The following is a 27,592-nucleotide window of genomic DNA, read 5'->3' as shown; positions in this document are numbered from 1 at the left end:
AAAACATACAAACAAAATCCAATTCCCCCATGCCACACAACTTGGGCAATATCCTGAGGAAAGCTTTCAGTAACTTATACCTATCTGTCAAATACAGGCTGATTATATTTTCAGCATTCTTTCCATAAACATTCTCATCAGGTGACACACTGCATCAGTAAAATACTACAGGACACTCTTGAAATCTATATAGTGCCATCACACAATATCCTGCTTTCATCTTTGTGATAAAAACAGGATAATCAATCAAAAGAAAAATTAATTCTATGAGTTCTGGATCTGATCACAATTCCAGCTTCAACTTCTGCAGCATCAATTTATTGTTCCATGCAAATAAGAATAATGTAGGGAATGTGAACTTCATTTTTAGTACACTGCTTTAAAGACTGAGTTTTCAGCACCCTTTTCTCAATATTGAGGCTGACTATAAAGAACACACAAATTTTGCATTTTTGCAAACATGCAAAAATAATTACAAGTTTTGATAAGTAGTAAGTAAAAATGAAGACTATCTACAGACTCAGTTTTGTTTCTTATCTGTCAAAAATCCCATCTGTAGAACAACAGCATGTTTTAAAGTAGGTTCAAGGGCCTTTTATACTAAAAAAATAAGCAGAAATAGCTGGTGCCTTGGTGACATTACAAGTGTCAGCTATGAAAATGTCAGTGGCATTTACAAACAGTGGAGTGATGGCAGCTTCATAATATTTCAAGAAGACACGGGAAATTCCCTTCAGGATTTTTTTTTTTTTACCACATGCAAAGTTAAGGCAAAATGCCTTTCCTTAAATAATGCATAAATAATGTGTTCTCTTTGGACAATGCAAACAGGATTGCAATAAAAAATTTCATAAGACCACCCATACTAGGTTATTTGCTGAATTTCTGAAAAAACCTCTAGTAGCATTTAAGATTGCTGACACATACTCTCTCATTATCCTTTCTGGTGGACAAATGTATTTAAATTTGAGGCTTTATAAAAATAAACAGGCTGTTTTTCTTTCCACTATTAATTAACTGATTTCACTCTGTGTCTCAGAAAAAGGCATGATCATATTTATTTTCCTAATTTCAGGTTTTAAAATTTATTTATCTATAATTAAGTTTTAAACTGGAGTGTCCTGTCCCTGAAGCAGCAAAACTTCACAGCATACTGAAGAATACATTATATAAACAAACTCCTGCTCACAGTCACCAGTATCTAGAAAAAAATAATTAGGAAACTGTATTTTTTGAAAATAATAAAACCAAAAAATGGGCTGGAAGGGACCTTAAAGATTATCTAGTCTGATCCCTGTGCCATGAACAGGGACACCTCCCAATAGAGCAGGTTGCTCAATTAAAAAAAAAAAAAAAAAGTCAAAGGCTCACATAATTATTTCAAAAATAAATAATACAGCCCCCCATCCCCCTTTTGTGATAACCTGCGATGTATTTATCTTACTTTTATTGCAGTTGTGGGTTATGTGAAGGCAAAGAGAGGGCAAAGTCTTTGTCGTTCTTAGTTCAGGATCAAAACCCACACAGAGGCCACAAGAACTGAACTGACAGACCCACACAGCAAGCCAGTGAAGCAGAATGATGCAACCAGTATATAATAACTGACCAGATTTAAAAAGAAATCTCACATTTTAGGAGAACAAGAACACCAGTGGGATACATTTTTCTTTATATGATTACAAGATGTTGAACACATAGTTTATACTTGCCCCACTGGTTTTATGTTGCATTTCTACAACTGTTCCTGGACTAAAACACATCCAGGGAATATAATAATGCTGTAACCAAGGCCCAGCCTAATATTTCATTCTATGAAAAAGTATATTAATCATTATAAAATGTTCTCTGGAATTAGGAACAAAAGAGCAGTGGGAACAATTTGCACAAACTTAGCCTTTGTGATTCAGTAAATACACCAGCAGTGATTTGAACCTTCCCTTTGTGGTTGTGCTAACCCAGCATTTCAAAGCAAACTTCAGTTCCACTGACACCATTTCTCATGTCTTTAGTTCCATAGGGGAGAGAAAGACTTTTTGAAAATTTCACCTACTTTCACCTCGCGGCTTCATGAGACGCCTTTGAAGTTTATAACCTAAGGTTTCTATGGGACAAGGATTTACACAATTCAAAGGAGAGCTTTAAGGATTGATCACAAATTACTACTTTTTAAATTACCACACATTTATTCTTACAGGGAAAAAGAAGGAAAATCAAAAATAATTAAAAACCTCACATTTTTTTCTCCACAGACTATCACATTTTTAACCTTTTAAGCATTCTACTTCAACCATCCAATAATTTTATTTGCATTCTGCTTTATCTTTCTGAGACCATCAGTAACTTGACAAAGGCAGCAACTTGCAAGCAAAACTTATGGGTAGAACAAAAAAATTATATAATTCTTCATTGTATCATGATAAGATCTGACAACCTCTTTTTCCCCCCAGAGCTTAGATTTCTTTATTCAAATATAACAGAGTAAATTCAGCTTGCCAAGACATTATGTTCTCTCTACTGCTATTACTTGAATAATTTAATTTAGCATTTGTTTCAAGAACATTTTCAAAAAGAACCCATAAACTCATATGTCCTCTAACCTCTTCAAGCAGTAGCTTCCGCATTTCCTCAAAGAATGTAAACAACTTTAAAAACAATACGCTACTAATGGATAAAACATTACTTTTCTCTGTCCAAGGCCAGTAAATATACCCCCTTTCTGTCAATGCTATTTACAGAATTATGGCAACTGTGCAATCAGATAATGGTTAATGAATTTTAATGAAGTCTGCATTGGCTATCAAATCCTGAACTTGGTGATATTTAGGTTCTGGGGAGCTGCCTGTGGCTTCTTAGACCAAAATCATCAGTCTAAATCCAGTTAAAAAGCAGAGTGCAACAATACTCAGATATCGGGTTACACATGTGGCTGAGATTACATGTTAGCCTAAGGGATATTTGAACCACTTTGAGTGTTTTATAGAATAATACCACATTGAAGAGCACTGTGGAAAGCAGTTAATCTCCTCGGGCATATCACCCAGGAACAATTCTTTCCTAACTTTTCCCACAGATTCATGGCAAATTTCCAGAAGTTCAGAGGTTTGGTGAGTTTAAGCCTCTTTAAATTCAGATTCCTATCTAAAACTCCCTAATTTCTGATCCAGAAATCTCATTAGATATGATCTTCCCCTTTCTCATTATGCTAGAAAAGCTTTGCAAGCTTCCTTTCCTATTGCTGGTGCAATACAGCAGTGGCCCATTAAAGGACTTGGTTCTTGAATACTGCAAGCATGAGAAGGTGCGGCACAAGACTGAAGGGGTGAGACTTCAGGAACGTGATCACCAGGCTTCTCGTATCTCAGTGCAACCAAACAGAACTTACCAGGAGCTAATTACACCACAGAGATGTACAGAACTTTAAAGTCCTGAAGACAGACCCTCTTCCTGGCCAAACCTTATTTTTTTACTCTTTGATTGTCCAAAAGTACAAGAGATTTCTTGCATGCCCACATAACCTAATAACCTTCTCTTTTAAAACTTGTCCCCTACTGTACAGGTCCATAAATAAATCATGAGTTATATTCATCAATGTATCCAACACACATATTTTGCCTTCTGAAAGCTGTCTATACCCAATCATTTCTTTAAGAAATGCTCAGGTAAATGTATTAAAAGTGGGTGAATAAAGTTTTAAAAATGCTTTATTTCATTTGGACTTGATGACCCTTGTGGGTCCCTTCCAACTCAACATATTCTGTGATGCTGTGATTTCTGCTTCAGAAATTCAACAAACACTGCAGACTGAAAATCTGAAAGAGGATGGCGTCACTCTTTGGCATGCTTCTTAATTAAGTCTAATGCATTGTGCCCTTTTGGCTCTGGCATGGCATTGCCAGCTGTGGTTCACTGCTTATGTTCCTGATGGGAAAGCACAAGATAGTGTAACACTTCTCTTTTTCTTTCAGTACCTTTCCTCTCAGCAATGGAAAAAGCAACTTGAGAAGTGTTCTATCAAATTTACTATGTACTGTTTACCTGCATTACAACATGTAATACTTTTTCTCTGTAACATATGGATAACAAAACATTATGGACCTACATACTGAAATACCTGCAGGGAATCCTGAGCTTCTTATATCTGACAAACCTCACTCAGCATTATAGTTGGTATTTCCAAATGCTCAGACACATTATTTCACTACTCTAGAAGATGATGAAAATATAGCACAGTTACCTTAGTTTTGAGATTTTTAATGGCATAGACAATGCTTTCAGAAATATCACTTAAAAGAAAAGGCGTAAATATTTATACTGCATTATAGGGCTGTCTGTTTGCAGATGTGGTATTAAGAGGATTTCTCCGCTCTGTGTGGGCGAACAAAATGCAACATTCACCAACAGTTATATTTCCAAATAGCTTCTCGCTTTTAACACCTACCACAAAAAATATTATGTGCAAAGTGCCATCTGATTACGTGCAAACCTGCCATCTTTGGCTCAGGGAATGCCCAAGTCATCCATCTCAGGATACTGGGATAGTATTCTGGAAAAATGTCACGATATGCTTTACAGTCTGCCTGGACCTCTGCTTTGGCATTGTTAGAGACTGGGCCAGACATGCTGCTGGTCGCTCTGCTCGTATGTCTTCTGCAGATCTTCATGAGAACAGAATTCCGTTTTGTCTTTTCTTTGGCCCTTTATACAAAACAGTTCTCAAAAGGGGATGGAAGGAATCTAGCAAGAGGTTTAAAATTCACATTTCAAGTGAAAAATACATGAGCACACAGAATTAATGAAAACCTATAAATGTATGCAAAATCCCTAGTCTACATATAACATTCCCTGTGCAACATGCTTTCAGAACCCTTCCTGAAAATGAAGGTCTTTATGAATATCCATTGATCTGTGTAAGCACTACATACCACCTTATTTTGTTCTTATGATAAACGTGAATTACCTGAGCCAGGCTTTTTCAATACCTATTGAAAGTCATTATTCATACACCTCTCTTCACTGTCTGGATTTCTGCAGCTCTATAAATGCAACAGTGACCTTTAAAAGCATTAATTGTATCTGCTTTATTTTTCATATTTTCCTGTTTCCAGAACTTGATTAACTTTTGGCAATACATATGATTCACACAGCGGAAAACCCTGGCAATTCACAAGTATAAATTAGTCAGACAACAGGAAACACTATCCAAAATTCTGCTATCATTTAAGCCATCTCAAACCCTCTGAAATGAGTAAAGCAGCTCAGAAGAAAACAGTGTATTTTATTTTCAGAGCATAGTTTCTTCTAGAACTCAGGAAGTAGTTTTAAGTGGCAGAAGAGCAGAATTCTGTGTGATTTCAACATTGGGTTTCTGAAAACAGGAAAGAGAAAATAAGTACCACCAGAGACTTTTCAAGAAGCTAGCAAGAGTACTTCAAGTTAGTTATTTTGTGTGATTCTGTGAAGCTTCTTGAAAAAATTCATCTATAGAAGCTTATGAAATAGATCCCGTTCATCCTTTTCTAGGTTGATTAGAAAGTTAAATACCTAAAAGGACAATTTTCCTTCTTGTGAACTTGGCACTCTATCCATACTCTGTAAGAGTTGCAACTGGGTGTTTCTTGGCTGTAATAAGGATAAAATAAGGTGATCTCTCTAGGTCACAACTTCGATTATGGAAATAAGCAGACTTACTGCTAGCAGATATTATCCTATACACTAAGGAGTTAAGTTTGTCTGTTAGCCTTCAGAACACCTTCCATAAACACTCTTTGCATTGCTATGAACTATGTATTAATAAGCACAGCCAAGACTTGAAAACAGTCTTTATTATTCAAGTCTTCTCAGCTCTGAACAATTACTTTTTAATGACTGACCAGTTTACTGGAAGAAACAGAAAGCCTTAATGATGAGATATATTTTACCTGTACATATTGTATATATTTATGTTTATTGTTTGTGGAAGCTGTCTATACTCTTCACACAGTAGTTCAGCTGTGGTGAAGAGACTGTGGAGTCACAGGCCCACAGGTGACACAGCACTGGCCCTCCTCCAGAGAGACATTACTCTTAAAGGCTGGGTTGACCTTATAGATCACCCTTGTCATAAGTTTAAGGTGATAGAACCATGTGCTGAATACTTCACGGCTTACAGAACGGCCTTGGGCTCCACTTATGTGGGAACACAGAGAGGTTTCCTACGTGCTTCCTTATACACAAGCATGAGAATGTGGACTGGGCATCGCTATTCTTACACAGCCCACAGAAACTGTGCAAGAATAAACCCTGCATCAAAACACCATGTTTGCTTTTGCTAGAACTACTCACCCACAAGTGAGATAAAATGGCATGAACAGTAAAAAAATAATCTGATGGTGTGGTTTTGAGAAAGGGTGATAAAGCATACTTTAAGCCATACCCTACCCAAGTTTGGCCCATTGTAGCATATTGAGCAGAAGACATGCCAAAATTACTCTGTGCAGATGCTAAAAAAAGCAATGAAAATTTTACTAAAGCTGCAAACTCAAATGTTTTGTAAATTCCACTTCATTCCCATGGTGAAATTCTCTTGTGTACAATTATAATTTACTATGCTTACTGTTGTTACAAAAAAAAAAAAAAAAAAAAAAAGAGCTGTATTAAAGTGCCCAAATGAATTCCAAAGAGAATTATTTCCTGCATTTAGAAAAGAACCTGCAGAAGAATCAAATTTTCTATGCAGTTTCCTTTTTCCTGACTCTTCCTTCGGGGTACATCAGTTGTTTATTTACAGTAAGAGCAACACCTAACAAACACGGTATATAAGGTTTCCCCACATTCTCTTGTGTGGCATGGGCTTTCTTTAAATAGCGTTTGAAACAGTCAACTGGCATAAATAGACATCCCAACAGCTACCCATGTGAGCATTATATTTTCACTTATTTTAAAGATAGGTTTTACTGTTGCAGATTTATTTTTATCCTGAGCCCATTAGAGGCAAATTGTAGTTAGTGTTTTACGGTCATAAAATACAAGCACAAAGGGTGCTAGGACAAGGGACCAGTGGGTCATGTACTCAGGTCGCTTTTGTCCAAATGAGGGAACCTACAACAGCAGTGAAGATGGTCTCAGAATGCAGATGCAGAGGAAGGACAGAAAGAAGGCACAGCACACATCTGCAGTGACAGACCCTGTTACAAACCAGTTAAGCACATTCCTTCCAAGAGGTCCTGCCACAAGTCATATCACCCTTATCCTTCCCACTCTCCCAAGATAAAACTGAACTGAAAGCCACAATACAGCTTTAACACACAGGATTTCATTTAAAGCAGCAATATGAAATTATCCTGCTGGATGAGGAACAGTACTGGGTTTCCAAAAGAGCTGTAAGATTAGGAATGCCAGATCAGGAACAACCAGAATGATGTTAACACAGCAACAGCACAAGATTATACAGAAATTCTGTAAAACCAGAAAGTGAGAGGACTACTCCAGTTTGGAAGTCTGCTACCCCCTTTACCCTGTTTGGATGACAGTATTCCTCTCTCCCCTAATCTCTGCTAAAAGATAGTGTACAAGACAGACAGACTTGCCAGGGAACTTACTGGCAAAGCATCTGGGTAGATACTCTGAAAATTTCTCCCCTCAAACATGCCTCGACTGGAGAAACACACTTTTCCCAAGATCAGAAGTGTTTAACATGTAATTCCAGCTGCTCTGTCCAAGAGAGATGAAAACAGCACCTTAAAGGCCCTTAGCTCTACCTGTTATCCTAAAAACCTCCTGTCTGCACATGATCGGATCCGGATTAAAATCCTGACGTTGAATTTTACGCTTGGCTGCACTAAGATGTCTTTAACACAGTGAACTACTGACACAGTTAACTCTAAAACCCTGACATGCAGGCATGAGGACCAAGGTAAAAAAAAAAAAAAAAAAAAAGTCAGCACGAACTCCAGCTTGCCCTCACCTACGTCGTGAGGGCAGGAGCAGTGAATTGTGCCACAGACGCTGACTCGGGACCATTCCCGGGATTGTCAGGCCTCAGTTGGTCACAGCCAAGCAATCCCTGGAGCCGCAGCTGCAGCACTCACTCCTATACAGCAAACTAGGAACAAGCCCTAGCTTTGAGAGGGTGTGAAAGAGTCCCGTTCAGTTTGGGCGCTACATCACAAAAGGAAAGTCCTTCCTGTCTGAAAGAGGAGCATTTAGACTCTCCTGATTGATGCTGGAGGAGTAATTTCTCCTTCGGGCCCTTGATGAGCCTGGCTGCGCCGCTAGCCTGACTTGAAGTTTAACACTGAAGGGTCTAATGTGAACAATGACTCTTCAGTGAGCTAACCAGGCTTTAATAATCCTTCAAGAGCAGCTAGCAATAACTGAGCTGCATAATAGCAAGTTTCCCAAAATGGGGTCATCATGCTGGAAACAGGGGCTTGTGTGTGTGAGAGAGACAATGATTACAGTATTTAATCATCAGCTTCCCTCTTCCAGCTATTCTTGACCATAGTGTTTACTTTCAGACAATGCAGTGATCGTGGTCAAGGCTTTCACACTGGGTAGCAGCCACCAGGAAAGCCAAATTAACATATACACTATACGAATTTCTGAAAACCTTATTCTGCCAAAATTTTGCATAGTTACGTAACTTCTTAACTGTACGATATACGAAACATCACCAGATGCTATTCTAACATCTAGTGCTTCAGGAAATACTCTGAAGAAAAAGTTAAAATTATTGTATTTTTACTTCTTATGATATGAACTGCCTGTACAAACCAGGATCTGGGAATTCAAAAATACCTACTATTGTACATATTCTGTGTATGCACATATATAGCAATTCAGGTAAATAAAATATTTAAATTAGGTTTGAATATAAATGTATATTACAAGGTACCATAATAGAAACAGTAAAAATAACATCACTCTATGCTGGCTTACAATTTTATTCTACCTTTTTACCATAGTTAACACTTATCATTAAGAAACCTTTGTCAATAATTTTATATTTAAATTGTATTAAAATATTTTAGCATTAAAATAACTAAAAGTACAGGGGCCAATTTAGTCTTTTGTCTCACACGTACAAATCCACTGAAGCAGGGATAATAATGAACAGAATTGGGCCCTAAAAAGTTCTAATTTGACACTAATCAGTAATAAAAAGCAATGCAAACTTGTGTTAAACTGATTACACCCATATAGCAATATCTGTATAATAGCTTTAGCTGCTTAGCAACAAAAGTACAAGAATACCAGATAAAATGGATTATAAGCTCTGATTAGTCCCAGATGAATGTAACAGTGGCAAGTCAGTTAGGTTAATTTGCACTGTATATCATAAATGACACTCCTTGGAGCTATAATGGCAGAAGACATTTAATTTTTTTTGTACAAACATACATAAAAGAAATAAGACTTTATTTGACCTTACCAATGACAGTTTTGATCAAACACTACAGGGATTCTTCCTAAATTAACTTAGAAAACATTACTTAAAGAAATCGTAAGCATGATGATTCTTTTCCTTTTGTGTTTTACACTTCCTTACAAAATAAATCACTTTAAAAATGGAACTCCATGTTATACCTTTTCACTGGACTTGCAAATCCTTTTTGGAAATATTTAAATACAAGCCATAGTGGAAGGAAGACTACTTAATCTTGGGTCTGATGCACAAAGAGGTTCGGGGATTTTTCAGAGTAACAAAGGGACATCATGACAGTTGAAGGGAAATTCAGCTTTATAAACACCAGACTTAGTCTAGAATTACCCAGAGTGTGCTAGCTACAGTGCAAACAGCAGAAAGGAACAACACCTGAACCACAGAACTCACAATCTAGGATAAAGCAAGCAGTAAAAGCCACTGGGTAGCATGCAACAGTTAAGGGATCAACACAGCTGCACTAGGGTCTCTACAGCCTCTTCTGGATGTCCTGTGCCACGTCACACAGCTGATCTCTACCTTGCAACACCAGAGCACAGGAAAGAAGTGAATGGCCTTGCAGGTCAGCTATGGATAGATACACTGATTTTAACAGTAATGTTTTTATGGGTGGTATAAGTCTGCCTATTTACCTGTAGTAACTGACTTTCTCTACCCATTACTTAATTGTTTCCTCTAAGAAAAATATATAACGTTGACCTTACAAGTTCTGCAACTCTATCATGCAACAGGAACATTTTTGTGCACTAAAAATAGTTTTTACTACATCTATTGAACATAGTGCAATGAAGAGAGAAGGTGAGCATTATTTTCAAATTTATCTGATTTTATGAAATAGGATAAAAAAATCAAATGGCAGATGGCAAAAGCACGAGCTCTCTAGTCTTCTAATTTTATGCTGAATTATCATAATAAAGCTTTTACTGCCTTAAATAATTTAAACTCCATTTTATTTCTTAAGTATTTATTAGGATAACTCATTATAAATTATAGGGTTTGCACATACATTTGTATGCATCTCATAGGGTAGAGGTCTAGAAAATTTTAAGTGCTTATGAAGAAAGTTGACAGGGGTGTAGGAGGAATTAAGTGAAGCTACTTATAGTTTCCAGACATTTCCATTAAAAGCACTGTAATTCTCACAGTTCAGAAACATCCAACTGAATGAAGACAAAGATGTCTTCAGAGAAAACATGTCTAGAAACATTTAAATCCCCTTTGTGAGCCACCTGACTGAAACATTATCAATCAAACCTCATGTTGATACTGTTCCATAGTTGATCCCTGAAGCAGGGTATGAGCTTGGAGGGAAGAGCACACTGAAGAGGGAAACTGGGGAGCACCAGATTACTGTCAGGTAAGATACCTCTTACTGACAAATCAGGAGACCGACACATTGAAAAAGAGAAGACGTGAGGAACAGTGGAAACAAAATGAAACCCTGAAAATGGCCTGTGTTTTCTCAATACCTTTACTGAGAAAACAATATCTACACAATAAAGTCCTGAATAAACCAAAGATGATGATCAGGTCAGTTATCACAAAAATGCTGTAACCCTGTATGCTAGGCCTTTGGCAGGTTTTGCCATGGGAGTGCCAAACACAGAATGCAGCATTCATCGTTCATATCCCTACTGACAGACCACAAGCAAAACACAACTCAAACCTCTGAATACGCCGACAGACGCAATGACCAGATCCTGGCAAAACAAGAAGGGAAATGCTGCCATAGCATAAAAGTGTTGAAAAATACTATCCAAGGGTGACACAGTTCTACAAGATATGCTGCACTAAAGGAGTTAAGCTCCTTCCACATAAAAATCCAGATCAGCTGAGGCCCTGCCTGTAGATTTTACCTTCATTCTGATATGTATGACTGGGTCATGGAGCTCATTCCTCAAACTATTGCAGACAAAACATCCTGTATCAGCTTTGCACACTTTATCCCAAGCTTTTGAACTCTCTCAACTTCCAGATCACTGAAGATTTCAGAACTATTCCTGAAGTACAATACTTGAATATAATTTTTTTTAATCGGTCTAAAATGTTGATGTGGGAGCGGTGGCTCAATTTTTTGATGCGCTTAAAGCAAATCGATTAGATTGAATTTTGGTTTTGCAGGAACACAAGAAATATCAGCCCTGAGAATATTTCTTTAAAGTAAGAAAGCTAGATGGAATTATTAAAAGACGCTAGATAAATAGGGCAAAAACCACCCTAATGTATACCGTATGTTGTTAGGCATTATTTGGCACAATTTCTGAATTCCAAAGTAATTCAAAGTATTAACCCTGACTTGTCATGATGATAATAGATTCATTTAGTGAGTGACACTAATGAAAAGTCCGCTCCATGTAAAAAATAAATAATACTGCAATGTACTGACTGTAGAAAGCATATTAGGCAACTTTTGTACAGTGTCTTCAGCTGATTACTGAAGGAAAACACTGCAGCAAATAAAGTCGAACTTCTACATCTGCATTTTTGTGGAAGAGGAACAAAGCAAGTAATCTCATTACATAAAGACAACCTCTGAGTGCTTTGACAATGAATAGTGAGTCAATCTTCCCATTAAGTCCGGGTGTCTATGAAAACTATGCTCTACTTGAAATGTAAAATTTAATTCCAGCATGATCACTTTAGGGACCAGCTCTGCAAAGGACAGCCACCATGCCATGGCACACAGTCACGGCATAAATAACTATAGACTACTGTGAAACACACTTAAAACCTATTGTACTACAGTCTTTGTCTCAATGAAGCTATTTTAACCACAGAATATGTTTGTTCAAGCAAGTTTTTCTGCCTGTTTTTCCACTGAACCTGAGAAAATCATTCACTAATTTACTTGGTACGTTTTCATTTGCTGCCATTCATAAATAATGTACTTTTAGCAGACATACTGCTTTTGCTTTTTCATATTATTTTGGTGTTTGGTATTTTTCATTCCTTTAAAAAGAATCCTTTATAAATTTTTCATAGGACATGCTCAAGAAAACCCTTCAATTTTTCAACTATGGATTTTAATTTGATTAGGTATCACTAGGTGTGGTTTTGATTGATAAGAGACACTAGCCTATAACTTGTAACTATAAACCACTTCAGTATGAGTTCCTCTGAGCTCAAGAAAAGCCCAAAACTACAGTTTCTCTCTGTTAAGAGATGTGGGAAGAGAGAAGACAGTGAGAAGAACTGAGTATCCTCGATGAATGGTTTTGGAGAGCAGGGAGGAAGGCAGAAAGGATGGTACAGAAGAGGGAAGAGCAGAACAAAAATACAAAAGGAAAGGAATCTCCAGGAAATCAGAGGAATAGCAGAAGAATCTTCTGTCATAATTTACTCAATGTACAACTGATCTTTACCAGTGTTCTGACACATGATTCACATTAGGCTGCTGATCCATTTATTTACACTCCAAGGACTGCACTCAGTCCTAAAGGTTCACTTCTGTTCGCAGTTTATACCTCACCCCACTACAATCTTTTAACGACCTCTTTCATCTGAAACTACATGCTTAATTCTAGTTATAAATTTTAAAATAATATGTTAAAACATTTTAAAAGTATGTTCACGCATATAATAAAAGTCTGAATGTGAAACACCCCCCACAGACATACACGCCTTCCTGGGCCACTGCTTTGAGTCAACTTCAAAGCATATAAAATGCTAGCATGCTTTCACTATTTTAAGAACTGTATAAACCTATTAATTGTTTGTTATTTCCATTTTCAAACCACTATAATCTTGATCCTCCTAGCCATTTTCCTATGGCTTTGCCACTGCGCTATTTATCTTTCCTGACAGCTTTGCCAGAAGATCTTTTTGTCACAGCTTTTCTGCAATTCTACACACAAGTATTGCACACTGGATGTTTAAAACATTTGTACCCTATTTAACAAATGATACACACTATTAACATACCAAAGAAACAGAAAATGGCACCTCAGTAGGTGCAAATCCACCTCAGTAGGTGCCATTTTTGTGTATTTTATGCATGTGGTTTTCAAAAAATTTTTAACTCATTTACTGCCATCTCCTGGTACTTCCAAGGTAATAGTAGTTACGCTTTTTAACTGCAGCCAGCACTCCTGTACAATACCACTGATACGCTGAAAACTTACCAGAAATATTTTCAAAATACTGCTGTACTTTTCATGTTGTTTTCTTTCAGTCTGGAGTAAGTCAATGTTATTCCTTGGGCATAAACTGGTAAAAGACTCACGCAGCTTACCTTTGTCTGGAAGCAGCAGTAAAGTTGTGTTAAATAAGGATGTTTCCGTGCTAATGCCAAAATTCTCTTTTCTGTCATTGTACAGTCTACATCATCATCTTGAAGTATGACATCTTTCTTCAAGACTTTCACTGCATATACTTCATCTTTTCCTTTTAGCTCAGCTAACATTACCTAAACCAAAGAAAAAGTCTCTTTACGTGTGAACAGGTGCCATAAATGCAAGGTTTCATATGAGTTTGCACTGAAAATAGAAAGACAGTTGCATATTTGCCTAAATGAAGCCGGAGTTTATAAAATAGAAAGTAAAGTACCATAATTTTAGAGGCATATACCTCTGATATTCTTTAAATTTGAAACAGAAGGTATCTGTTCTGTTTGTTAAGTATCTTAACGAGAACCTATTAGTAAGGCCTCAAAAGCTAAACAAGGAAGGAAGTTAATGTAAAACAGAAATTTATTTCCCACTTTTATCTCCCACTTCTGGTAGTGAGATTTGAGTGTGATGGACTTTGTATACAATCCAAAGTTACCATTCCAGCTGCTTTTAAGTTGTTGATTTTAACTACTACTATTGTTTACGGTTCAGGCCCTATATTCTGTTTAAGGTCAGTTCTGGCTTGGAGCCAGGATAATCTTCAGAGAAAGGATTAGAAAACAGGGACACAAAAGAACTGCTTCTGCCCTGTGCCCCTGCTTGCGAAGTTCCCGTAATATCAAGGAAGGAAGAGTGTACTTCTGAAACAGATTCATATTTCGGTCCACCTCTGATTCCATGGTGCACAATAGAGTGGAAAGAAAACCTGTAAGCCCCATAAACAGAGCAATGCTCCTTCCACCCTCACCAGTTCCCTACCATGGGAAGGTATCTGGCGAGATACATCTCTGCTGCTTACACTTACACTGTATTTTGGGCAGCTAAACCCTGTCATATCTGAGTGGAAATGCTTCAGTTCTGCTTCCTCCAGCACTGAACACACCCACTGAGGAAAATAAGTACACACAATGTTCTGTGAAATAAATAAACTTGAACTGGCAATCACCAAGAAAGTGAATTAACCCCACAACATTACTCCTGACCTGATTTTTCCTTCTTGACCACAAGCAATTTTGTTGAACAGTATGTATGTAACTGCTAAGTGCATCTTCATCAGACATGTCCTGAAATAATGAAACACTGACATTTTGTTTCAGAAGGCTTGAGCCTAGTTAATAAAGTGAGTCAAAGCACAGACAAGGCTAGCTCATCAGGATACTTTTGATCTTTTGGGTAAAAGAAAATCCCTAGGCTGGAAGCACTTTCTGAATATCAATATGAACACTTCCAAACTGGTACAGTCAAAACCACCCCTGAATGCTAGCTTCAAAAAAATAAAAGAAGGAAAGAAGGGGAAAAAAAAGCTACCCACCTTGCCAAAGCTGCCTTTTCCTAATACTTTGATGAAGTTGAACTCTTCAAGACCTATTCGCTTGCTCTGGGCCTGTTTGACCTCCCCATTTTCACCATTCTCCCCAGGTTTGTTGAGCTGGTTGTCTGTTGATGTTGTAGCTGTTGCTCTGTGTTCCTCTCCCCGATTGTCAAAAGATAATGCTTTCCTAATGTTGTTTTCCAGCTCTTTGATTTCTGTGGAAATGTGAGGAAAAGTTAGTTTTAACCAACCATCAGAAAACCAGCCTGTGTGAGTCTGTATCAGTGTGGGAAGGGACATTCATCATCTCTGAATGCTAGGTTTAGGAGCATTCTGTGGTTAAGAATACATATTTAGCAAACTGCTTCTCCACCTTACAGTAATCAGCCAAACCCCTGCTCAAACAGGAAGGGTGGCCTTTTAAAATGAACTTAAGAGAATGACATATCCAAAACTTGAAAGATAAGTCAGAACAGTAGCCAAATAGCTGTTCGAGTGACTTTGGGTGTTCCTGTACCACAGAGAAGTACTTTGTTTTGAATATCCCTATCTTCCTGTAGCACTTACTCATCTTCCTGCTTAAGTATTTTAGAGCTGTGTCCTCAAAAGTTCAAAGGATAGTTGGGCGTCCCAGTCCTTGAAGTCAACATGAATGGAGCATCTTATTCAGCTCCAGCTGTTATCAGAAGCCTGCCAATAGAGTGTTTGACCACTTCCTAGTGCTGCTTCAAGCAGCAATTGTGTAGATCTGCTAAACGGTTCTGAAGGTTTCTCAGTATTAAAATACAGAGAATCCTGGTGACTAAAACTCCTCAGGCTCTGCCCCAAGCTCTTGCATGGTACTTTTGCCTGATGGCCTTGGAAGCAACAACTTTACTGGACAGCTATAAAGGTCAACCTAAAGAGATAATTTAGACAAATTCTTTCTTCTTACTTTAAACAAAACATCGGATATTTTTAAAAATCATGATTTTATGAAAAATATGGTTTGTGAAACCAAAATGTTGACAAATTTAAATCAGTTCTGAATTAGGAGGTCACAGATTTCTGATTTTTTAAAAACAATTAGATCAGACTCAAAAAATGCTGTTGATGTACACATTCTGTCAATCAGCTGCTCAGCTCAATGAAATTGGATCATATCAGTGAAGATGAAAATCAATTTAAAAAGCCTGCATCCAAGTCTATGCATAAAATAAATCGCATGGTTTTAAGAAGCCTCTAGAGACCACATGGGCATGCTAGCAACAGCCTGTCTGGATGGAAGTTTTTATCATTACAAATGTTCAACGTGGAATCACAAGGAATCAATTTTATCTCAAAAACTTATTAACAGATGAGTTTTCAGGTAAATAAAGGCCCTCTCTCAAGTTCTGTGTTACTATTTAAAATTTTCCAGTCTTACAACAGAATATATAAATTACTTCCATAAATACATTTTGTTGACAAGGACCCATGGAACAAACTTAATTATATCTTAAGAGTACTGTTTTATAATTGTCCCTTTAAAAGCCACCTCATTTCACAGATTTAAATAAAATGAGAAGCAGGCCATTTTGAGAAAGATTTCACAGTTCATAACTTCAAATGTTTCAATTTCTGGTAGTAACTACTTAGTTGATTTCCATCTACAGAGGCTCGTGATCATAGATTTTTTTGTTTACTCCAGAAAAATGTGTGACAAAATATGTTAGATAGCAAATAAAAAGATGTGTTTGACCTTGATCACACGGAGATGTTGGTGCTGATTTCGACCTATCTTCTTCTGATGATGCGCATCCCGGAACTGGTGGTTGAGTCTCTGCACCTGCAATTAGCTAAGAACAATTCCAAAAGGGGTACTCAGCTGTGAACTTCCTGTGCCATGAGGACATTTTTTGACAGCTTTAGCTCAAAAGTAGAAGCATGAAGGAAAGTGAAGATCTTTTACCCCTATGGATTATCACTAGCAGAACCTCAGATATATAGGAGATGGCATCATACGAAATGGAAGCCAAAACACAGAGAAAAAACAGGCAACTGGAAGAAAAACAGGTTCTTAAGATGAAATAAATGTAGTGCACATACCCAGTGACTGGGAAAGTTTTAAGGATGAGTCTGTATTCAAGTTTATGGAGTAAATACATTAAACTATAACATGTATCAGCAAGCACTGCAAACTACCTCATGCAGTAAAAACATGACACCACCTTTTCCCAGGAGTGTCATATCAATTAACTCTCAAGTTTCTTACATTTCTGTAACACTTTAACACAGTATACAGGGGATCCCAATGTGCAATAAGCAGGAAAATAATCAGAAGCAACTGGCAATGTTTAAAGAAATTATGGCACAAATTGCCTGTTTCTGTGAGACCGATGGGTGTCTTGTGACAAACATGCAAATAGAGATACAAAGTGTGGGCCCATTCTCGTCCAGGATACACATTATCACTCAGGTACAACTCCATCAGTTTTGGATGTACTTGGGGTGACCTGTGCTTTTTATTTCTAGAACAGCCTGGTTACTCCTATAGTGTATGATAACTCCAGAACTGTCATCTGACAAACATCTCCCCTTCATGAGAATCAGCACATTGCTTGTTTTATCAACACTTACAACACCACAGAATAGTGCTGTCTGCCAATCAATCAGTTATTCTACGCCAGTTCTGAGCTAGAACAGGTATTTATGTTTTTAACTATTGCCAGACATTGTGTCTCTGTCAAATTTCCTTCCTCAAAATTAAAAAGGGAAAATCCTTCCAGAAATTATAGACTCGAGCTCTGCAACATCGTATCAGGTCAAAATAAATTTCATATCAAAGTTCAGAATAGATGATTTACACTTACAACCCAAAACTCGACGTCTTAGGTCTGTACTGACGTATAAAAAAAAAAAATTACCATGTGAGTCATCTGGGTAGGACTGACCCCCAACTAATAAAACTACAATACAGTCATACTCATCTGATTTTTTTTAATGTGACAATACATAGTAAAATTACCTTTTTCCTCCTCTGCCCACTATTAGTGATCTTATCTGGAGTGACTCCAAGATCTGCAAGAACTTTAGCTATGCCTCTAGCATCCACTCCACAGTTTGGTGCCACATTTGTTTCACAGCGTCGATGTACATTCATCTTGCAAACTGCAATGAAATACAAAGTAATACAGTAAACTAAATACTATATTGGCATGCAATTTGCCTTACCTAAATCAAGTCTTATTGGACCTATCAATTTTTCAAATAAATACAATCTCAGTGGGAAAATACTTAGCTAGATCTGAAGGTATACTTCAATGCTAATATAAAATTATTAACCTGATTATCATTCTTCTGATATGATACTGTAGAATAGTATTTTCATACCGTGCCCAGAACAGACACAGGAACAAATGAAACTATTGAATGATCCTGTAACTCCTAAATTAATTTGAATTAGAAGAAAAGTCCTCCAGAGCTTGGATTTTAACTGTCCACTATGGAAAGGACAACATTAAATCCTTATGTATTATTGTTTCTTACACTATTTTACTGAAATAGATTAACTTCTAATGCAGGCAGCCATAAAACTGACAGTGCTTTTTAATTTAATTAAAAATAAGGGTTAAACACCTACTTTATTTAGATGGCAATCCTGTTACTAAGCACTTTCCCCTAAATCTCCTGAAACTATTATACTATTACAAGGAGGAAAAAAGGTTACTTTGCTTCCAGATAATGGGACAGAGGCCAGAAGAAGGCTCCATTAAAACTCGTGGAGTGTGGACTTATTAGGAGCCGATGACATATTTTATCTGAGACTTTAGTGCCCTCTTGTGGAGCAAGGCACAAAGAGAGCACAGCTGCAAGTGTGATTAAACCCTAGATTAATATTCAATTGTTCAAATTCCCCATTTCTTTATTTTTTAGAGAAAAGGATATTATAAAAATATGCACTTATAAAGTTACATTTCATTATATTTCTCATCAACAAAACCTTCTTGTACAGCCCCTAAAGAAAAAAAACAACATATTTGCATCTGAGGCTATACACAGGTACTCTATCTGGCCATAACCATGCAGTTCAGAAAGCTGGTGACTTCCCTTTTAAAGTATGTTTCAGCTCACGAGAAGAGCAAAAAAAAATTTGCTAAACACAGTATTCTCAATGAACATATATTCAGTGACAAAACCTCAGCAGCAAATAAAATGTTTCAGCTAGGATCCATAAAAGTGGACACTGAGGAGCCAAACTGCTTGAAATAGGAGGAAAATTTTGTGCAGTCCAACTTCATGAGCCTCTTTTGTAAAAAGATGCACAGGAGGAACCAGTGAAAAAAACTTGAAGAAGAATAAATCTTTGTTACATGCTTCTCATGGTGTTAATAACCACACTGGGCAAGGAAGTACATCTCTGAAGAAGGGAGTCACTCAGCACTTGTTAAAAAGAGAAAACCAAGCACAGAGAAAATGATATTTTCAGTTCAAGTGAGTTCTAGATTTCATGCAGAGAACAGTGCACTTTGACAGGCAATAATTTTATGAGCATGGAGAAAGCAACAGAGAGTCTCCACATGATTGTTTCTATGCATCTGCTAACACAGTATGAGAAATAAAAATTAAGACCAAGGGAACAGTATGGTACTTGAGGTAGAATATGAAAGACAACCCATGTATGCCCGGATTAGGTAGAGAGATACTATACCTCTGGCTTTCAAAAAAAAAAAAAATCAAAGATGGAAAAAGCCCAGATTTAATTGAAAATTCTTCACTGAATGTGTCTCCACCATAATTAAGACAGCATTTGAGCAAAAACTTCAATAGCTGCAAAGTAACAGCATTTAGAGCCTAACACTTCCTCACTATTCACTAGCTGGAATCACAAGGGAAGGCTTGCACTTCAGAAGTCTCACTGCGTATAACTTTGCCATGAAAGAAATTTCTTCTTTCCCTTGCTGCTCAGCAACTTGTGACATGAAACATCAGATCTGACCTCCACCTATCATTATGTGTCATTCCAAATACTGTCAAGTATGTACTTTTATAGATAACATATTTATACATATATGTGTGACCCCATGTTTCCGCTGTTGAGAAGTGTACACAACATGATTTCTGTATTTATGAAGATGGACCTATCCATTCCTAAGGCAAAACAAAATGAAAATGCTTATCATTCCACAAGGCACTACTTCCTAAGAACCTAATAATCATTTCCTTCATGACATAATTTCCTTCCACCCATAAATTCAAGTATTTTATTAACTATTTCTAAAATATTACTTTACTTCGCAGTTGCTCATGCTCTTTTCTCACCCATTATATAGATCTGCTTGAAACAATTAGATATGGAACCAAACAATTCTGACAAGGAAAATGACACAAATGCAACTTCCAGCCATACCTTCACATACAGTTCCTGCACAAAGTACATAGTCCTTTGGTGGCAGATCATAATGAATCCTTTATTTTCTGGAATAGAGCAGCTAAGCAGAGCATCACAAAGGATGGGTATCAGAATACCTCATATTCTGGACATGGGCACACAGGACTGGTTCTACCTACTCTAACCAATACAAAATAGCAATTTTTGAAAATGGTATTAGAGATTAAAGCAGCTGGAATATTGATGTTTAAGGAGTTTAACAAATCTGAAAACACAAAAGGCATATGAACTGAAGGTATGCAAATTGTCATGCTCATCATTTTCTGTTAACTTTTAATGTCCTGTGTATCAATAAACCTACACAGGACTGAGTGCAAAATGTGTTTTTTAATATCTGACCTGTGCACTTCTTACTGACTGGTGTTGTCTACAGGGCAAGGGCCATGTTCTAACCATGATGGAAATCCTTATATTGCTTCACTACTTGTTTTCTATTTTTTTCTGTACATGCTGACATAGTGACTTGAAGTCTTTTCAAGTCTATGAGTCACTCACAAAGAAAATGAAAAGCTCTGAAGTGGTGCCTTACCTTTGCATTGTAAACCTTGTCTCAAAAGACCCCAGAGCAATGAACCACAGTGGTCACAGAAGGTGGGCACTTTGTAATTGTGAATGCTGAACTTGTGAGGCATGTTGACACTGAAACGCTGGGATCCCACTTGCTGAAAAAGGACAGCACAGCATATTTCATTTTAATTAATTTCTTTGCAATCGGTGCATGCTGAGGCCCTGCTGCATTTTGAAATCACACAGAATTCAAATGAGATGAAGTAGATCTGTGCTCAGAAGATGACCATTGCATTAGATATACTCCAATCCCAGGATTCTTTTCACTACTTTATCTGGGGAAAAGAGGGGGAAGGGCTCCTGTTGTCCACGAGATAAAGACTAAAGTTTACTTCCTAGTACTTTTGGGAACAACAAATACGTAGCTATCAGGAAAGATCTCAATGTGGAAGGCAAGGAAGTCACTCCCAATTGTTTTAGAAACATGAGGCCAAACTAATACAGGACTAGAAAAAGAAATATATCATAAGCCCCTTGCCTTTTCATATCCCACTCTTCTCTGGATTATGATAATGACAACGATAACCTGTTATGTTCAGGGATTCTAAGGTATGATTACTTACTAATTAAAGGATGTCATTGATAAGTTTTCATAGTGGCCATTGCACTACAGGAGATTTATGTTTTTCCTTCCCTCTTCTATTACCGCTGGCTTTTCTCCAGCGATCTAGTACCCCTTCTAAACAATGAGACTATCAGCAAAGTATGCAAGTCTCCACCAGTCTGGAGCCTGGGAATATAAACCTGAACAAGATTTTGTATATTCCTGTGGGTACAACACAAAACCAGCACTAGCCCAACACAGTCCTTTATCACAGTTGTATGCACGTGATCACATTTTGGATGTAAAATACTGGTTGTGGACCAGATATTACATGGTTCCAATAAGGAAAAGGCCAGTGAATTCCACAGAAAAAATGAGGTAATGAGTTAGTGCCTGAGTCAAACTCATGCTGAAGTTCAAAGAATAGGTTACAACTGCCCTGTTACATGCAACTATGATTTATAACTTAAAGGTAGGCTTTTTCAATCATATGAATGTAGGTTTTTAAGAAATAAAATTAAGAAATATATTTTTTCTGTGTGGCCAAGGAACTGTGATCACCCAAAGACCACCTCACCTAAGCCTATGGTGAAAGACAACAGGTGCTTGCAGTTGCACAAAACAACAGGGCAGTGAGCATACATTCGCTTTTCTGTTGAAGCACAAACCAAAAACTTCTGTGTAAGAAAAAGCATCTGCTGTTTATACTCAAGGGCTAAAACGATTTTAAAAAACATAACTACATTTTGACAGTTTGGATGTAGACTTTGTTGGGGTGAGACTTTGCAAGCAAATTCTGGTCAGTCTTTTACGCTGATGCCAGATACCCACCCAAGCATCGGAGCTCTCCTATCAGCTGCTGATGGCTCAGCCACAAAAAATGCAGCCAGGGAAATGAGGGATCCCTGCCCACTTCTTCTGAATTAAACTGACAAGACTTGTGTTAACTCAGAAATGGAGAGAGAATGTTAAAAATGAAAAGGAGTAGCAAGAGCTCTCTGAAACTTTGAGCTCAGATGTCGTAGAGAGTAAACCAATTAGAAATTAATTTCTGTATGATAATTCCCACATAAATGAAACTGATGGTGATCTAGCATGCCAAAATAAACACTATACCACAAAATTACCAGAAGAGCACAAAAAAGTCTGGAGCATCTATTGATTAAGCAGCAGATGACACTGTTTTGATCAGATCAAAGACAGAATTTTATATATAGAAATATTAATTTCTAAACATTTACCTCATCGTGAGTTTCCTGTTTTTTTAAGCCAGCACACTTCGTTATTATAAGTTCATGGCATCTCTTGTGAACTACGCAAGTGCAAACTAGAAAGACAAAAACAGATAAAAGAATGTTTTTTCATGAAGATTAATTTTAAAGCAGAAGTCCAGTCTCAGAAGACTGGGACTTGAAAGTGTGCAAGTGACTGGTGGTGATTTGATGAGTCCTATGAAATAAGTTGGTTTACAAAGGCAGAAGATAACGGACTTTCAAAAGACCAAAGAATTTTAAGACAACTAAAGCACATCCACCAGATATCTAATCTGTAAAACTACAAATTACCTTCTGAAATGTTAACCACAATTTTTCTCGATTTTTACACATGTGATTTATTTATCTGATGAAGGCCACGATCATTACATGAGACACAATAGCAAAAACGACTCCTGTTTAAAGAGCTTCCAAAGGAAGACAGATAAAAAGATAACTCATCGTAAAAGTCAAAAGAATAGAACAAAAAGAAGTCAAACATTATTTCTGTAACACATTATCATAAGTTGAGAGCAGTAAGGGGTTTCAGGAGGCAAACATGTTTTGCCAATATACATCCTGATTTCTTAATCAATGAATAACATTTTCAGGTATGACAAATTAAATAAACAATTACTAGGTCTATCATACTGTAAAACTCAAGGTCATAAAACAAAGTAAAAACCCTCAAAGTGAAGTAATGATTTCCACTTTCTCCAGTTTTGGTCATTTGTGTAAGAAAGAAAAATTAGATCAGAAGTCAAGGTACCTCTCCAGGTACCTCTGTGTGTTAATACAGTAATTCTTATTATAGCATGCAAAGCTCTATTTAAAAAACGGCATTTACTTATTTACAATGAGATTTCATCAAGTCTTTTGTAACAGTAAAACCATCACAAACTTGATGGTTTCTACTTGTTAGACGAGAATTAAGTACTAACACATCACTCCAAAAGGCAATTGCATAAAGAAGTAGGAGTACAAGAAATTGAGTTGAAAAATGGGAGGTGAAAATGAAACACTTGTGCAGTCTTAGCTATAACCTTTTCTAATGATGACCTCTATAATTATCTCATCTATTTAAATTACAGTCTTGGCAATTACCTGGAATTTTAAAACACAGAATCTAAAGCAGAATAAAGAGCTCTTAATTTTAAAATGCAAGACTTGAAAATGAAGAAGCCAACATCAGCAGGTAGGGGTCCCTAGATGGATATACATGAAGAGATACCCGGGATCTGATGTTCAGGGCTGTTAGCTGAGCTCCTACATCACATATGACGCTTAAGACCAACATTTTGGGAAAAAAAAAAATTACCGTGACTTGGTACAAAGATTGTATAGTTGTTGAGACAAACTTATTCTGATCATCATGTGCTAAAATCTTGGCATTGTATATATACAACGCCTAATAAAAATATCTTATTATTTATAATAAATATATTTCAACAGTCCTTATGTAGAATTTCTCTTACCTTGACATTGGTATCCCTGTTTTCCTATTACACCCCTGAAAAATAATAAAAGTGTTTTAGAAAACAAAGAGGAATTATTTTAAAAAATAAAAACATTTTTCCTGGACATGAACACGTTTAAAGAAAAGCTCCTCATAACCGACCATCTGATAACTGCACGCCTGAAATGAGATCAGTTCAAAGCTACCTGCTGGGAGGTAACAGGAAGGATGAGAGACCATGAAGGCAGTCAGAAGTTCAGACATTTACTATAGTGAAACAGACAAACTCAAAGGGTGCACAGAAAGGGGACAAAGTGGTAAATCATCATCAAGCAGTCCTCTAAATAGACAGATTTCATTAGTAAATATTGCTTGAAATCACCTTAGCCAACATGAAGCCTAACCCCCAGGCTCTTTTTAGAGGAGTGCAGTTGAGTTCATGCACATTCGACATTGTTTTACATTAAGAAAGATTGATTCATTATTCACTCGTAAGAATTACTTCCTGTCGATCACATCAGATCTTATGTGTAAATCAGTATCTCTAGGTCACTTTGGAAAACATCAGGAGCTGCTGAAAAACAACTGAAAACTGAATGTCTCCACCACTTCTCTCTATCTGAAAATTGAAAATACTCCAAATAACGTAAATAATTTCTGAAAGGGACTTCTTAGTGTACATTATAATAATAAAGACACGGTACACTGAGCACCAAAATCTCTGTGTCATTAGAATATATACCCACATATATTGGGTAATAATATACCCATATTTCATTAGCTTCAGTAGGATGTAAAGGAGCTTTGCATTCCTTAGAAGAAAGGTGATGATTCTTAACCAAGTAAAAAAGAATTCTATCATTGTGACAAAACGTAAAGGTGCAATATTAAGTCTAAATTTACACTTAGGCACTTATGTAATACTAGACTGGTTGTCTACCTGGAATTTAGTGTTCACTAGATAGGGAAATAGGGAACTCTGTGGCCCAAAGGAGAAGAACCACAAGTACAACCAATTCTAATATTTGTGATGGGAATTTAACAGCCTTCTATTATCATCTGCAACACTGCTAACAGGCTACAGTCAAAACAAAGAGGAAAACAACTACTGCTCTGTACCATTTTCACTTCAACCAAACAGGCAGGCATGCTAAATCCCCAAATCTAAGCTGCAAGGAAAGCAAAGCCAAAGTTACTCCATACCATATAAAGTCTCTGCAGTGCGAGCAATATGTTGGTTGTCTAAGGTAGGTGGCCATAAACTTGTGTCCATTGACCTGATGCACCCTGCGCCGCACGGCACCCTGGCGCTTCCTGGGGCGCATCCGCTCCCGGAACACACGCTCTTCATTGTCCTTGGGTGCTGAAACACAGGGAAAAACAATGAGCACTGCCTGCCACAGACAAGCCTGAGGTAGATATTCTTCAAAAATAAAAACCATCCTCTGTGCCCAGCAGTGCAGAATAACTTCCTTAAGTTTTGGGTAATTTTTATTCATTTTTAGCATCAGTTACCAGAGGGCAAAGGTTTTCATTGCCTAGTACAGGAACTTCTGGTTCTTCTAAAGCTTCATCGGTAAATTCAAGTTAAATTGGGACTAAGTGCTCTACACTTTATCACTATCAAGCACACTGACAACCTCTTAACAGTAATTATACAGTTAGATTCTCCTAACACCTTAGATTTTCACCTCACTTGATCTTCAGTGGAAGAAAAAGATCCCAATATCCCCATGTGCCTGTACACTTAGGAAGTGCTGAAATAAGTGCAAGAAAGCTGAGGAAAAAAACATACCAAGCAGAACAAAAAATTCCATCCAGAACTGACTACTTTGTAGAATTCCTGATCAAGATCTGAGCTTCAGGCTCTAATAACCCACTTTGATATGAATACATGTGCAATAAAATGTTCAAGGGAAGAAAGTTGCTCTTCTTAATCAATTCCTATTCCAATTGTACATGAGATTTAATGGTAGAGGAAATACAAAATTATGTTGATATAACTCAGAGTGAAAATATTTTGAAAAAAAATTCTTCAGAGTGCACTGGGTCTTTTTCTTAAGGTTTGTGGGGGGGTTTTTTGTGGGTTTTTTTGTTTTGGTTTGGTTTTAAAGTATCACTAACACCATCATAATACTCTGTAAGCATTAAGCAAAAGCTGAGGATGAATTAGCAATGAAGAAAAGCTCACAATTGTTAATGAAAGACATATTTTACAAACATTCTCTGAAGCACTCATGCCTTGGCAAACTAGAATATAAGACTTGGAGGGGACCATATTCAGTCATCCATTGCCAACTGAATCTGTGCACTCAGTACTTTGGTGCATATAATACTTCGATCTGTAGTTAGCACTTGTCATTCTTTGAATTTCAGCTACTGTGAATCATTACAATGCCCTAAAAACAGCAACTTTGGTCTGCTGAAAGCTTTTCAGTATATGATTGAGTTGTCCAAGCAACAGTACAGTACCTAATAATAACGTATAGAAAATTCACAGCCTGAGAACAACTCAATGTATTGAAGTGTCAAATTCTTTTACAAACATTGGAATAAATCCTGTTTTTGAGGGTTTTAAATAAAAAAGGTATTGATCAAAGAATTTCTAGAAAAGTGTCTTAAATTAAACCAATGGATAAATTGTCTTAACTTAAACCAATGGATGAACATCTAGGGAAAAAAACAAAACAAAACAAAGCAGAGATGAACAAAAGGAGATCAATGTCTTTCACTGCAGAACAAAGACTAAACTCCTTGACACCGGCAAATTTATTCATATACAGAAAAGCCTAAGCTCCATACACATTAATGTTCTACAAACACTTCATACTCAGAGCCAGTTTTCACCCTAAGATGACACATCTGTGGCATGGCCAGAGTGGCACTCCTTTTCTTTGAGTGAGCTTCAGTAAACAAACACTGCCTCTTAAACAAAGCTACTCCTTTTATTTATGCTGAAGAACAACCAAAAAGCAATGGTTGCATGTTGCCTCCCTCAATAAAGAGTTAAGAAATACCAGACAATTACCCATTACGTTTGTTTTTATGCTGCCAATTTTGTTTTTAGGTATTAAGCAAAACTCTAATGTCTAATAAATATCACAGCTCCTTAAGAGAAAGACTGTCTCCCACACAGAGTATGTAGCAAGTAGCTGAAAATCCAACAAAAGATTCATTTTTTCCAGCTTCTTGAATGATTTACTGACTTTACAAAGCTGCTGGAAATATTTTAAAAGCTATTATAGGAAATAATTCTATATTAATACAGATCTGCTCTTTTGGTTATCATTCAGATTGTAGA

At 37.0% G+C, this 27,592-nt stretch overlaps 1 protein-coding gene across 4 annotated transcripts in view; it reads right to left on the bottom strand.

Annotated features, from left to right (window-relative positions):
* The window catches only part of PRKCE (protein kinase C epsilon), a 285,135-nt gene that overhangs the window by 83,673 nt on the left and 173,870 nt on the right, over positions 1-27,592 (bottom strand). For all 4 annotated transcript variants that reach the window (XM_040058416.1, XM_040058417.1, XM_040058418.2 and 1 more), the window contains exons 3-10: positions 25,495-25,654; positions 24,311-24,345; positions 22,824-22,909; positions 21,001-21,133; positions 18,048-18,190; positions 16,782-16,878; positions 15,062-15,276; positions 13,653-13,826 (exon numbers count right to left, since the gene is read on the bottom strand). In XM_040058416.1, the coding sequence (XP_039914350.1) occupies positions 13,653-13,826; positions 15,062-15,276; positions 16,782-16,878; positions 18,048-18,190; positions 21,001-21,133; positions 22,824-22,909; positions 24,311-24,345; positions 25,495-25,654 (1,043 nt within the window). The remainder of the gene's footprint in view (positions 1-13,652; positions 13,827-15,061; positions 15,277-16,781; positions 16,879-18,047; positions 18,191-21,000; positions 21,134-22,823; positions 22,910-24,310; positions 24,346-25,494; positions 25,655-27,592) is intronic.

This window comes from Hirundo rustica, chromosome 3 (assembly GCF_015227805.2).
Source record: "Hirundo rustica isolate bHirRus1 chromosome 3, bHirRus1.pri.v3, whole genome shotgun sequence".
NCBI classification, from domain to species: Eukaryota; Metazoa; Chordata; class Aves; order Passeriformes; family Hirundinidae; genus Hirundo; species Hirundo rustica.
Note: the sequence above shows the minus strand (reverse complement) of the source record. Positions and strands in the feature narration are given on the sequence as shown.